This window comes from Panthera onca, chromosome E2 (assembly GCF_046562875.1).
Source record: "Panthera onca isolate mPanOnc1 chromosome E2, mPanOnc1 haplotype 2, whole genome shotgun sequence".
Taxonomy (NCBI): domain Eukaryota; kingdom Metazoa; phylum Chordata; class Mammalia; order Carnivora; family Felidae; genus Panthera; species Panthera onca.
This window is the reverse complement of record NC_138353.1, coordinates 28,411,517-28,423,624: the sequence shown is the minus strand read 5'-3', so window position 1 is coordinate 28,423,624 and position 12,108 is coordinate 28,411,517. Positions and strand designations below refer to the sequence as shown.

Below are 12,108 nucleotides of genomic sequence, written 5' to 3'. Positions count from 1 at the left end.
CGCGGATTACTCCAATTTCATAGACGTCTCTCCCCCCACCCCAATAAAACGCCAGTAAAACAGCCACAACAGCAAGACACGGTATTACATGGCAGAGTGAACACACAGCCAATCTGGCCCCGAGTAAGAGTGAATAACATAAAAAAAGGAAAGAAAAAAAAAGATATAAATCTATAAACCTGCAAGGATAGGAAAAACAGTTCTGGAAGCTGCAAATCATTTGGAAGAGAGGTGATTTCATGGAGCCCTGAGGCTTGAAATCCCATCTCTGAGTACGACCTCCCACATTTTCATCGCCAACCCGAACTGCTCCCCTGAACCTTCGCTGGGCACATCTCAAACTACCTCCCTGCTGTCTCCACTTACATGTTCCGTAAACACCTCCGGCTTAAGATACCCAAAACAAAACCCCTAATCTACACCCACCCCCACACCTACAGGTGCAACTCTGTAACTCTGAACCCTCAGACACATTCTACTTCTCTTCCACAGCACATATCACCTCCCAGGATGTTCTGCCATTTCCTCCTTTTGCTTATTGCCCGTCTCCCTGCACTGGAATGTGAGTATTTCCAGGACAAGGGTTTTTGTCTGTTTTGTTCACCGATATATCCTCAACACCTAGAACAGTGCCTGGCACAGAGCATGAACTTAAGGACTTGCCAAATGAATAAATAGTAATAGACTTAGAAGAGCCCCGAAGGCCAAATCCTCATCCAACAATGGGCAGGTTGAAAAGCACACAATGTACATCTCAGAATCTATAAAGGTCTCTGGAATTAAAAGCATCAGGTACAGGGACACTTGGGTGGCTCAGTCGGTTAAGCATCTGACTTTTGATTTTGGATCAGGTCGTGATCTTGCAGTTCGTGAGTTCCAGCCCCGCATAGGGCTCTGCACTGGCAGGGTGGGGCCTGCTTGGGACTTTTTCTCCCTCTCTCTCTGCCCCTTCCCTGCTTGCTATCTCTCTGTCAAAAAAAATAAATAAAAAGAAAGAAATGACGAACTTTAAAAAATCTTTTCATGTAAAAAAAAAAAAAAAAAGCATCAGGTACCTTGAGAACCAAAGGAAATGGTCAAATTAAGGAGGGCTAAGTCAAAGTTGTTTATAAAATAGATCTCCAGTTTCCTTTACCCACTCCAAGTCAACAGCAACCGTCCCTGCCCTGCCATGGCAAAGTGCAGAGATTTGCATTCTGGAAAGGCTCAAACAGGGTCCCTGGACTGGGAGGCACCAGGTACAATAATGGAAGTGGGTGTCATACCCTAAAAGAAGGTTTAAATGACCACGTGCAAAATGAGTATTGAATGCTGATACCTCTCCCCAACACTATAACCACCCAGCCCTCAGCCCTCTTACTCACTGGGTTCCCACAACTCTGGCGGTCAGACCTTTACTTCCAGGCAGGAGGTCTGTGACGTCTACACTGGTAACTTGACCAGCCTAGGAAAGGTCTCAAGATACAAAAAGAACCACTTCCCAAAATGTCTACAGTGAAACTCAAGGTAGACAAGTATCACCTGCAGCCTCTGAGTTTCCAGTAAGTTTTAGAGAGTCTATTTCAGTCATGAGAAGACAACTAAGGATCATCATATGCCCAAAGAAAGCATCTAATATGGGAGACTGAGCCCAAATAAGTGGAGAAGGGAAAAGCAACTTGTAGGATAAAAAGGTGATGCAGGGTGAAAAAATAAAATCTGCCCCCCCCCCACAAAACAAACAAACAATGACAGTAACAACAACACCAAAAAACCCACACCGTATCATCATGATCCTTAAGTAAGACAAGAAATTGCATCCGTAAAACAAAAACAGGATGCTATAATAAGAAACATTTGTAAATAGCTCTTGGAAATTAAAAGTGATAGCAAAAATGAAAAATGCAAGGTTTTAAAGATAAGTTGAAGATATCATAGGGGAAGCAGTACAAAAGGACACAGAGATGGAAAACAGAAAAGAAGGAGAAGAAAATTAGGGGATCAGTCCAGGAGTCCTAAAATTCAAATAGTAGTTCCATAAAGAGAGAAGAGAGAAAACAGAAAGAAATCACCAATGAAGTAACCAAGAAAATTTTCCAGACAATAAAGACATGAGTTTTCGGTTCAAAGTGCCCCTTGAGTGTCCAGCACAATGGAAAAACACTAAGGCACATCATTGTGAAATTTCAGAATGTTAAGGGCCAAAAGAAAATTTTACATGCTTCCAGAACGAGCTATAAAATAGTTTTGGAATTCTAGCAATTCTTCTCTGGAAGACAGTAGATAAGGGAGTGATCATCTTCAAATTCTGAAGAAAAATGATGACCAACCCAGAATTCTATACCCAGCCAAATTACTGACCAAATATGAGGAAAGTCTGCCATATAGAAGAGCTTAAAATTTAACTCCTATATACTCATTTTAAAGCAGAGGTGAGACCTGATCTCCCAGAACAGAACAAACCATGAAAAGGAAGACATAGTAATCAGGATTTAGGAAAACCAACACAAGAGGACCATAAAGGGAAATCTTGGGATGACAGCTCCGCACTGCAAGCAGAAGACCACTAGTCGAGGAAGATTGGAGCAGTGTGACTCAAGACTCAGACGTGTTGAGGGTAATTATATCCTAAATGTCCAGGCAGGCCTGGCTCTAATCCTAATCTATATTTGGTGTGTCTGCGCCACAGGCTAATATCATTCTTTCTCTCGCCCCCTGTTGCCTGGGTCAGCTGAGGACACCCATTTCACCCCACAGAAGTGTTTGGCCTGGCCCTATTCCTGGGAGCTGGAAGAGCCTTTGACAAGCTTACAACCGAACACACAGAGAGCCCACTTCCTCTGACCATATTCCTGCTGGACATCCGGCCCCTGACTCATATCCGCCCTACCAGATCCTCCAGCTGTAGTGAATCCTATATTTCTCAGGACTCACTCATGACTTTGCCCACTGACTTCTCAGCAGGAGCCCATACAAACTTGAGAAGGTGAAGCCAGACCATGTCCCTGAGACCCTGTTCAGCATCCCTGCTCCTGGGAGCCTGCATCCAAGAAAGTGAGGCAGCACTACCCTTTCCAGACACCGCTATGCTTGTGCTTGCTAGGTGTTTTTCAAAACAAAACACATTGCTCGGAGAATCATTGCATAAGGTGTTAAAACTATAAAGAAAAGCAAAGAATTGATTTAACACAGAAGTCAGGCTAGCGGTTGCGATCGAGGAAAGTACTAGTAACATTCTATGCCTTCGCATGGGTGAATGGGAACATGTTTATACCACCATATAGGGCATTATACGTTTCTCTGTTGGCATGCTACATTTCCCAAGTTAAAGGTGTTGGAGTTAATATTGTAAAAGAGTCAAGCGATTCAGTCTGACACCCTGGCCCTAGCCACCTTAGCAGGTGCACAAGTCAGATGGACAGCTGGTATTACAGCCTCAGGTTTGCTAGCAACTGTTATGCTCACCTGTGCGAGTTCACCCCATGAAGCCCCATATTTCATGTCAGAGAGTAAAGATCATAAGCTCTGGAGACAGTCAGGCCTGGATTTGAACTCTAGCTGGGCCACTTCTCAAATGGGTAGTTTGGGTAGTAGTGTTCACTGTTAAGAAACAGTATAGCCAACACTACACCCTTGGAAGGTAGCAGTGTGGCTTAGAGACAATAAATATAGAGGCTAAGGACAGTGCCCGGTACATGGTAGGCACTCGGTGAATAGTAGCATTGGGTATTTAAGGATATGGTTCTTTACCTTACATTTTGATTTGTTCCATAGCATTTTTCAGCCCCCAGCCTGCAATCTATGACAACCACCTCTTTACAGGAAATTATAAGGTCAGTATATGAGAGTATACAAGGAAGTCCTGGATTGGGAAGATAAGGTTAGTGGGACACACCACAAGAGCCACCCACACTTGTCAGAAATGCAGCCACTGGAGGAAAGCCACCAAGTTCGAGAACAATAGCATTCCAGAGCTCAAAACAGGCTCAGAGAGAACTGGATTCTAAAAACTTCAACCTCAGGCAGCCCAGTCCCTTTGTAAACTCCTACCACCTGCAGATCTCTTGTCAGCTACTCAGCTCAGTCCCAGCCCTCCCTGCTTCTGCTGCCCACAGAGCCCTTTCTTCAGATGGATTCTTGGCTTGTTAAAATGCAGCCTTTCTTCTTTCCTAATATCAGTATTTAAGGTTACAAATTTCCTTCAATGTTCTGCTTTCACTGTCCCCCATAAATTTTTATAAACCAGGTTCTCATTATTGTTTGGTTCCGAATATTTTCTGATTTCCATTATGATTTCTTCTTTGGCCCATGAGTTCTCCTGTTTTCTTTTTTCATCAACCCAATTACCTCCTCTCTTAGTGCCCTGTTTTCTCTAGACCCGAGGCCACCTTCTCTAAACCCATCAGAGCATCCAGACCAGACCACATTGTTGAACATGCCATCAAAAATGACAAGACACAATTCTTTAACTTCCCGTGTGGGCTGATTTGATCCCCTCAACAGATCACAAAAGACACCAAGGTAGGTGCAACAACTAACATGTCTTCTGTAATCCCCACAGGGCCAGGATCAAGGAGCTAGTACTCAGGGGACAATTGTAGGTTTCATGTGAACTAAGGAGTAACGAGAGGGGACCACATCACATCTGCTCTGTAAATACTCAGCCACCTTGAGCTAGCTTTAAAACAGTCCTGAGGACAGACTGGCTTATCCTATCAGTCTCAACCACTTACCTAAATGCCAAATACACTTTTCTAAATAGTCAAATAAAAACTAGAAAGTCCCCCAATTCAGCCCATCCTAATGCTGCAATTTAGCTGTAATTCATTCAATAATCCATGTGCTTCGTCAACAAGTATTTATTGAATGCCTGCTTATCGAGCCCAATAAGATTCAAGAATCTGGCACATAGTAGGCATCTACCTATATTCTGGCCAAATAAATGAATGAATAAATTAACAATGAACAAACGAGTCAAGGTACTTGGTCCAACATGGCACTCTCATGCCACCAAACCCCTTTTCTGGGCATCAATTTTCCAATATATAAAATGGGATGTCAGCTACTGTTCCATCTGTATCACAAGAGCCCTGAGGGTCACTGTCTGGGGAAAAGTGAATAAAGAGTTTCCAAGACACTTTTCTGGTCTCGTGGAATGGCATCCTCGGAGGGAGTTGCACCCCAGCTCTGAAGGTCCACGAGCCAATGCAAGTCCGTATTAGAAATCCAATGTGGACATTTAGGCTACATTAGTCCATAGCAGGCTCTTACTAATAATTAACGACTAACTATTAAGTTAAATGATGTACTAAGTGCAACGTAAAAATTATTAAATACAGATACAATCCAACGAATTTTCATGATCTGTTGAGCTGTTAATTCAAGAGAGCCAAGAAGCATACGAGTACAGAAGAGCATTGAGAACAGAGCTGAGAGCAGCCAATGGAAACGAGCAGTGAATCTGGTAGACACCGTTCTAAGCATCATGCACATGAACTCAGTGACTTCTCCCGAGAGCTTTACTGATGCTTTACAGATGAGGAAAGGAGACAGGGGAGATTAAGGATGGAGAGTCCCCAGAGAGAAGCCCAAAGTCGCACAAAGCAGGCCCTGAACAACTTTTACCTGCCTGGCTGCCTTGTTAGGGAGCATCCCATCACCTTTCTCCCCAGAGGGCTGACTCCACAAAGGCAACTTAGTCTCGGTGACTAAACACTCTTTTCCTATGAATTCTGATCGCCCAAAACGGAAGTGCCTTACCCGCTGGGATGACGTGAAAACAGGCAGCCTGATTTCATCACATTCATACCGGCTAATGAAACCCCGCTCCTGTGCCAGGTCCAGCACGCCCTCCACGTGGCTGTAGAGTCTCCTGACGATGGCGGGCCGGTGACTCTGCAGGTCATGCGCTGGGTGGGGTGAGTGGGGATCCCAGCGGCAGGAAAGCTCCGGAGCCTGACAGCCGGTCTGGGCCTCCCGGACAGCTGCAATGAGCTGTTCACAGCCCCAAGCACCCTTATTCCAGACAGTGTCCAGGAGGCGCCTGGCCAACTGGGAGAGGGGTTGGCCCAGGAGGCTGAGGCCCTCGTAGTCTTCCCAGGAGAGGACTTCCCAGGAAAGCAGCCAGTCCAGGATGCTCTCGAAGCCCTCCAGGGACCCCGAGACCAGCAGCTCCACCAGCTGGCTCCTCTGCGCCTGGAGAGCCTCCTGTGTGCACATCTCATAACCTGGGAAGGAGAGTGAGATCAGCACAGGACTCCTCTGGAGGCAGGCAGGGGGCAGTGGAGGGGGCAATTCGGCCCCACCCCAAGTCCGGAGAGGCCACAGATCTACTCGGATATCACCCAGTCCACACTCTCCATTATACAGATGTACAGACTGGGGCCCAGAGAAGGCAAGAAATTGGTCCAAGGTCCCACAGAGAGTTCGAAGCAGCCGGGAGTTAAATCAAGACTCCTGGTTTCCACATCTGCCTTCCTCTCTGCCTTAAGAAGTTTAGTAAGGCTTGCGCTGATATTATGAGCAATGTTCCCAAGGAACCTGGAAATGAGCACTCTTTGAGATCTTAGGAGAGGGCTATGCCCTGCCGGCTGGATTCAGGCGGACAGCAGCACTCTCTCCAATGACAGCTAATAGCTACTAAGCACAGGCAAAATGCTGGCACCATACTAAATGCTTTCACATGTGAATTCGTCAGCACTCTGAAGTAGATGCTATGTCGGCCCCGTTTTACAGACGAAGAAATTGAGGCACGGGAAGGCCAACTGACTTATACGAGAATTCACAGACTGATGAGGTGGGGCTGGGGTTTGAACGTAAGCAGTGCAATTCCAGAAAGCATGCCTTCAATCCCCTCCATATTTGGGTTCCACACAGGGGCCCGAGCCCATGCCTGGTAGGTAACCCACTGCGATTCCAAGGGACAGAACAGAATACTGCTATAAAGATCCCAACCCAGGGACACCTGGGTGGCTCAGTCGGTTAAATGTCCTACTCGATTTCGGCTCAGGTCATGATCTCATGGGTTCGTGAGTTCAAGCCTGGCATCGAGCTCTGTGCTGACAGAGCAGAGCCTGCTCGGGACTCCCTCTCTCTCTGCCCCTCCCCTGCTCACGCATGCATGCTTACTCTGTCTGTCTGTCTCTTTCAAAATAAATAAACTTAAAAAACAATCTCAGGGGCACCTGGGTGGCTCAGGTGGTTAAGTGTCCGACTTCGGCTCAGGTCATTATCTCACACCATTTATGATAAGTTCAAGCCCCGCGTCAGGCTCTGTGCTGACAGCTCGGAGCCTGGAGCCTGCTTCAGATTCTGTGTCCCCCTCTCTCTCTGCCCCTCCCCCACTAGCACTCTGTCTCTCTTTCTCTCTAAAAAATAAACAAACATTAAAAAAAAATCTCAGCCCCAGGTGAAGCAAAAATCATAGCGCAAACTAAGTCATTTCAAAGCCTAGGAGAGCACGGACCCCACTTACCACCGCCTCCTTCCCAACGGCCCCCAGGCCCTCCCTTCCCTTTCACTCCCGCCACCGTACCACACATTACATGCTGTCATGCCTCTGTCAGTGGCTCGCTCTGGGCTCCGCCTTCAGACTCTGGGTTCTGGGAATCTGAGGGGAAGAGATTTCTCTGAGCTCCAAGCCCTGGGAGGGTCCCCAAGCAGCAGAGAAAATCTCTCAGCGGGCTCCATTGTGCGACTGTCACAGGGACCAGGGACGCGGACTGGTACAGTGCCCAGAGAAAGGGAAAGGGAAAGGGAAAGGGAAAGGGAAAGGGAAAAGGAAGGGCAACACCTCCTTGTTTTTACAAAACAGAGACATTCTGAGATACTCAAGGGAGCAGATGCCAAGGTGCCTAGAGATTTTGCAACTTTCCTCGTTACTGTTTATGTGTCTCCCGTCCTTCTTGGCCCAAGCAGAAGCCTGGGTCTTACTCATCCTGGCATCCATAAGCTTGGCACAGGGCTGAGCCCCGGGGAGGCGCGGGGGACGCTGGGGGGAATGCTTATGAATCAAAACTCCACCGAGGAAGGGGAGGGGCTGGAACATTCTACGCCGGTCCACATATGCCAGCCAAAGGAAGGGACAGGAGACGTCTCCAACCCAGACTGCTGCCAACACTTAGGATGGAAATCCTTGGGCTCCACATGAGGAAACTGAGGCAGCAAGGTTACCTGCAGTTCTGGCAGCTTGCGAGGGCATCCCCCGTGCAGCGGCTGCTGTAAGTCAGGAGCTGAAATAGATCTCTCTGGACAAGCAGGCCTCCGCCCTGTGTCCACTGCCAAGCAGAGGAGTCAGGAGGGTAGAGATGGGGCGCGGGGAAAGGAGAGAACAGGACAGGTAGGAAGAGGTCTGGGCTTGGCCCTGGCACAGCTCTCAGCTGTAGAAACGCCAGACCCGCCGCCACACCTGTCCAGGACCTGGGGCAAAGAACCACCTCCCTCTGGGAACAGCCCAGAGATGGGGTGGGCGCTCTCCCTCTGACCCAATGCCTGGCGGCTATGTGTGCAGCCAGGAATCAAAAACAGGAGACCTGACATTCCTTGCTGACATCCTCTTACCCAGAGGATGCGTGGGAATGAACAGCAGCCCACTCCTCTGCATCGGGAGAGCCTGGGCCACCCTTTCCCCCTGCAGAGATCATTAGGCTTGGTGGGCATGGCCAAGTCCCCTGGGGGCAGGCCTTGGGCATGAAGGCAAAGGCTGAGTGACACAGGACCGGTGGGTCTAGATTTCCCCACAGACCCCAGCTCCCGGGGAAATCCTGAAAGGATGGTCTGGAGGCCAGAGCTGGCCAAGCCACTGTGCAGAAGTAGGTAATTTTCATCCATTCTGGTGGAAAGCCCTGTGCGTCCACCATGACCTGCACCGACAGACCCCCTCCCCCCGACCTGAGACACACCCACAACTGTGCTCACCCACAAGGGGACAAGCAGGGGCCCTTCCTAAACATACCAAGAATGCTTGAGCCACACACACCCAACTGGTGATATCAAGGATTTGTGGACACCTGCAGGGAGAGACAGGCCTCAGCCCTAAGGGTTGGGGCTCTGGTCCCCCACCAGCAGCTGGAAAGTCCCAACTCTTCCCTGGCCTCCTTCCAGAAACCTCAGAGCAGGCGGAATCCCCAAGGACCAATTTGGTCAGACCCCTGCCTCTGAGCAGGCATTGTTCTCGTAACATCCTTGTAAATATCCGGGGGGAAAACCTGGCCTTGCTGCCAGCTCAGGAATTTCTTCATCATGTCCAACTTAAGTTTCTCCTGCTTTAGCTTAAATTGGGAGCAAGAGAAAACAGATGACCAGTCAACCCTTATTTCATAAAAACCGTCCCGAAAATCCAGCTTCTTGCCTCCTTATCACCTGTTCAGACTTCCCCTTCAGACAAACTAAATCTCTCTCTACTGTCTTTTCTTCTCTACTTGAGTTACTGCAAGTTTGGAGTCCTTCACAGTCTTCTCTTGAGGAAGGTGAGGCCCATGAAAAGAAAGAGGCATGAAACAGAGTCAAGTAAAAGGGGCAACCCACGTGGGCCTCCCCTGACCCTCCGGCCCGGGGCCCAGGCCCAGGCCCAGGCCCTGACACCTCCTTCCTTCCTGAGACCACAGCCAGCCGACTTTCTCCAGACCTCTGAGCCCGCTGATTTGCTTAAGGGCTGAAATTTCAGCCCCCTGGGCCCATGCAGGCCAGAGAAGGAGGGAGGCCCAGGGAACCTTGGCTCCTTTATCTCAGGGGGGCCCAGGCCTTCCCTGGGGCCTTGGACCCAGCCCCGCCCCTCCTGCAACCCTCTTGTATTCTGCCCCCTTCCCCGAGCTTCTCTCTGGGAGACCATTTCCCTCCCGCACACAGACTGCAGTCTCTCCATCAGGAGAATAAGAGCCTTCTCTTCCTCTGCCGGCTCCCACCCCAATTCTGTGACTCCCTTCAAAGCAGGAGCCCTTGTCTCTTGCCCGTACTGCTCTCCTCCAGTCCTCCCCTCCCATGCCCTCTGGGCACGTCCTCCCGGGTCCCCCAGATGGCCACCAGTGACGTGCACATTGCTGGGCTCTCAGCTCTGGACTGGCTAGCTCTGCAAAGGCATCTATCAGAATGCTCTCTCTCTCTCTCTCTCCTTGAAACACTCCCCCAACTCTGACTTCTCCTCCCATCCTACCGGCTGCTCCTTCTGTCTCCTTGGCTAGTTCCTGATGCTGGGAGCCCCAGAGTTGCGTCTCCCTCCCTAGGTGAGCTCACCTGCTCTTCTGACTTGAAATGCCAGCCCCCAACTTTCTTCCTGGCTCCAACCTCCCCACTAAACTTATCTGACTGCCTAATGGGCATCTCACACTTAAAAAGCATAACACTCCAGATCCCCTAAACAGCCCCCATCTCGGGTGACAGCAGGGCCAAATTTCCAGACTCACCAGCCAAAAACCTCCGACCCATCCTTGACTCTACCTTTCGCTCCCATCCAGATCTCCCTGACTCTACCTTCAAACTATACCTCAAATTGGAAAATCTGGTATTTCCCCACGGCCTCTATATCATGGGTACAAGCCCCCAGGGCCTCTTCCCAGAATGACAACAGTGGTCCCCTCGCCGTCCCCCCACTCCACACTTTCTGCCCTCACCTCTCTACAGTCTGACTTAGTCTCTGCTAACTCCTGAGTCAGAGCAGGTGACTCCTGCCTTCAAAGTCCTCCAGTGGATCCCAATGCACTCAGAGTAAAAACCAGAGTCCTCACAGTGGCCTTCAAGGCCCCATGCAACAGACACCCACCTCCTCACCCCTTACCTCTCTGTACTCATGTCCTACTAATCCCCCACGGGCACCTCGCCCACCCTGCTCCAGCCACACAGACTTCTTCCTTGTTCCCAGAACAAGCTGGACCTGCTCCCACCAGGCATGCCTCTACCTGAGGGCCTTTGCACATGCTCTTCCCTCTACAGGTGAACTGTTCTTCCCGTCAGATATTCACATAGCTCACCCTTCACCTCCTTCAAGGCTTTGCTCAATTGTCACCACCTCAGGGAGGCCCTCCCTGATTATGCTATATAAAATTGCAATACCCAACCCCAGCCCTCATCCCCCATGCCTGCTTTGTTTTTCTCCGCAGCACCTCTCACCGCCTGACATATCACGTATGTACTTATTTGATTGCTGTCCTCCTCCTTTCTAGAATACCAACTCCATGAGGGCAGGGAGAAAAGAATGAATTTACTCTGGGGCGCCTGAGTGGCTTAGTTGGTTAAGCGTCCAACTCTTGATTTCGGCTCAAGTCATGATCTCATGGTTCATGGGTTCAAGCCCCGCACAGGGCTCTGCGCTGACAGGGCAGAGTCTGCTTGGGATTCTCTCTTTCCCTCGCTCTCTGCCCCTCCCCAACTCACGCTGTCCCTCTCTCTCTCTCTCTCTCTCTCTCTCTCTCTCCCTCTCTCTCTCTTTCAAAATAAAAAAGAATGCATTTACTCTGCATGGTTCCAGGAGGCAGAAGTGGAACCAAGCAGGGGAAATCTGCAAGTCATAGATTTTAGCTAATTGGAACAAGAGCCGTAGGACACTGAACGGGCACCTCGTAAGTCACTGTCACTGGGCATACCCAGCAGAGGGATCTTGCACTCAGTGGGAGGTGGCTGGGCCAGATAGGGGTCCCTCCCAGCCTCAGATCCCAAATTGGCAAAGAGAATCTGAGAGCAGAGGCAATGGAAATGTCACTCTGGTCTTTACCAAGGGGACAGGACTAGGCAGACAAGACCAGCCCATGGGGAGACGGAGGCCACAAGAGGGACAAGCCTAAGGGCTCAGAAAGAAGGAAGAAGCCAAGAGCTGACACACAGCCTGGGGTCCAGATGGGGGAGGCCCTCCCAGAGAAGATTTGGGGAGGCTTTTTAGTTTGCTCAAAAGCAAGTAGGACCAGATGGCTGCTCCCCAACATGAGGACTAAAGGAGAAGGCGGAAGGCACACAGGATGTAAGGCTGGGCAGGCCCTGGTGTGGGGGCCTGGGTGGGAAGGGCTGGGGATGAGCAGGGGTCTCCACACCCACCAAGGGAGGGGAGGAGGCAGAAGGCTCCCCTAAGAGTTTCAAGTCCCCAAGCAGGGTTAGAGATCACCCCGGCCCTCTCTCACCTACACCCACCCCCTCACAGGCATG

General features: G+C 49.8%; 1 protein-coding gene across 2 annotated transcripts in view; it reads right to left on the bottom strand.

Moving 5' to 3' along the window:
* NOD2 (nucleotide binding oligomerization domain containing 2) overlaps positions 1-12,108 on the bottom strand; it is a 36,436-nt gene that overhangs the window by 23,803 nt on the left and 525 nt on the right. Inside the window, exons 1-2 of one of the 2 annotated variants that reach the window (XM_078438633.2) lie at positions 7,524-11,152; positions 5,740-6,206 (exon numbers count right to left, since the gene is read on the bottom strand). In XM_078438633.2, the coding sequence (XP_078294759.2) occupies positions 5,740-6,206; positions 7,524-7,533 (477 nt within the window). In that variant the 5' untranslated portion in view covers positions 7,534-11,152. Of the gene's footprint in view, positions 1-5,739; positions 6,207-7,523; positions 11,153-12,108 lie in introns of those variants that run through there. The other variant, XM_078438634.2, reaches the window with a different exon arrangement.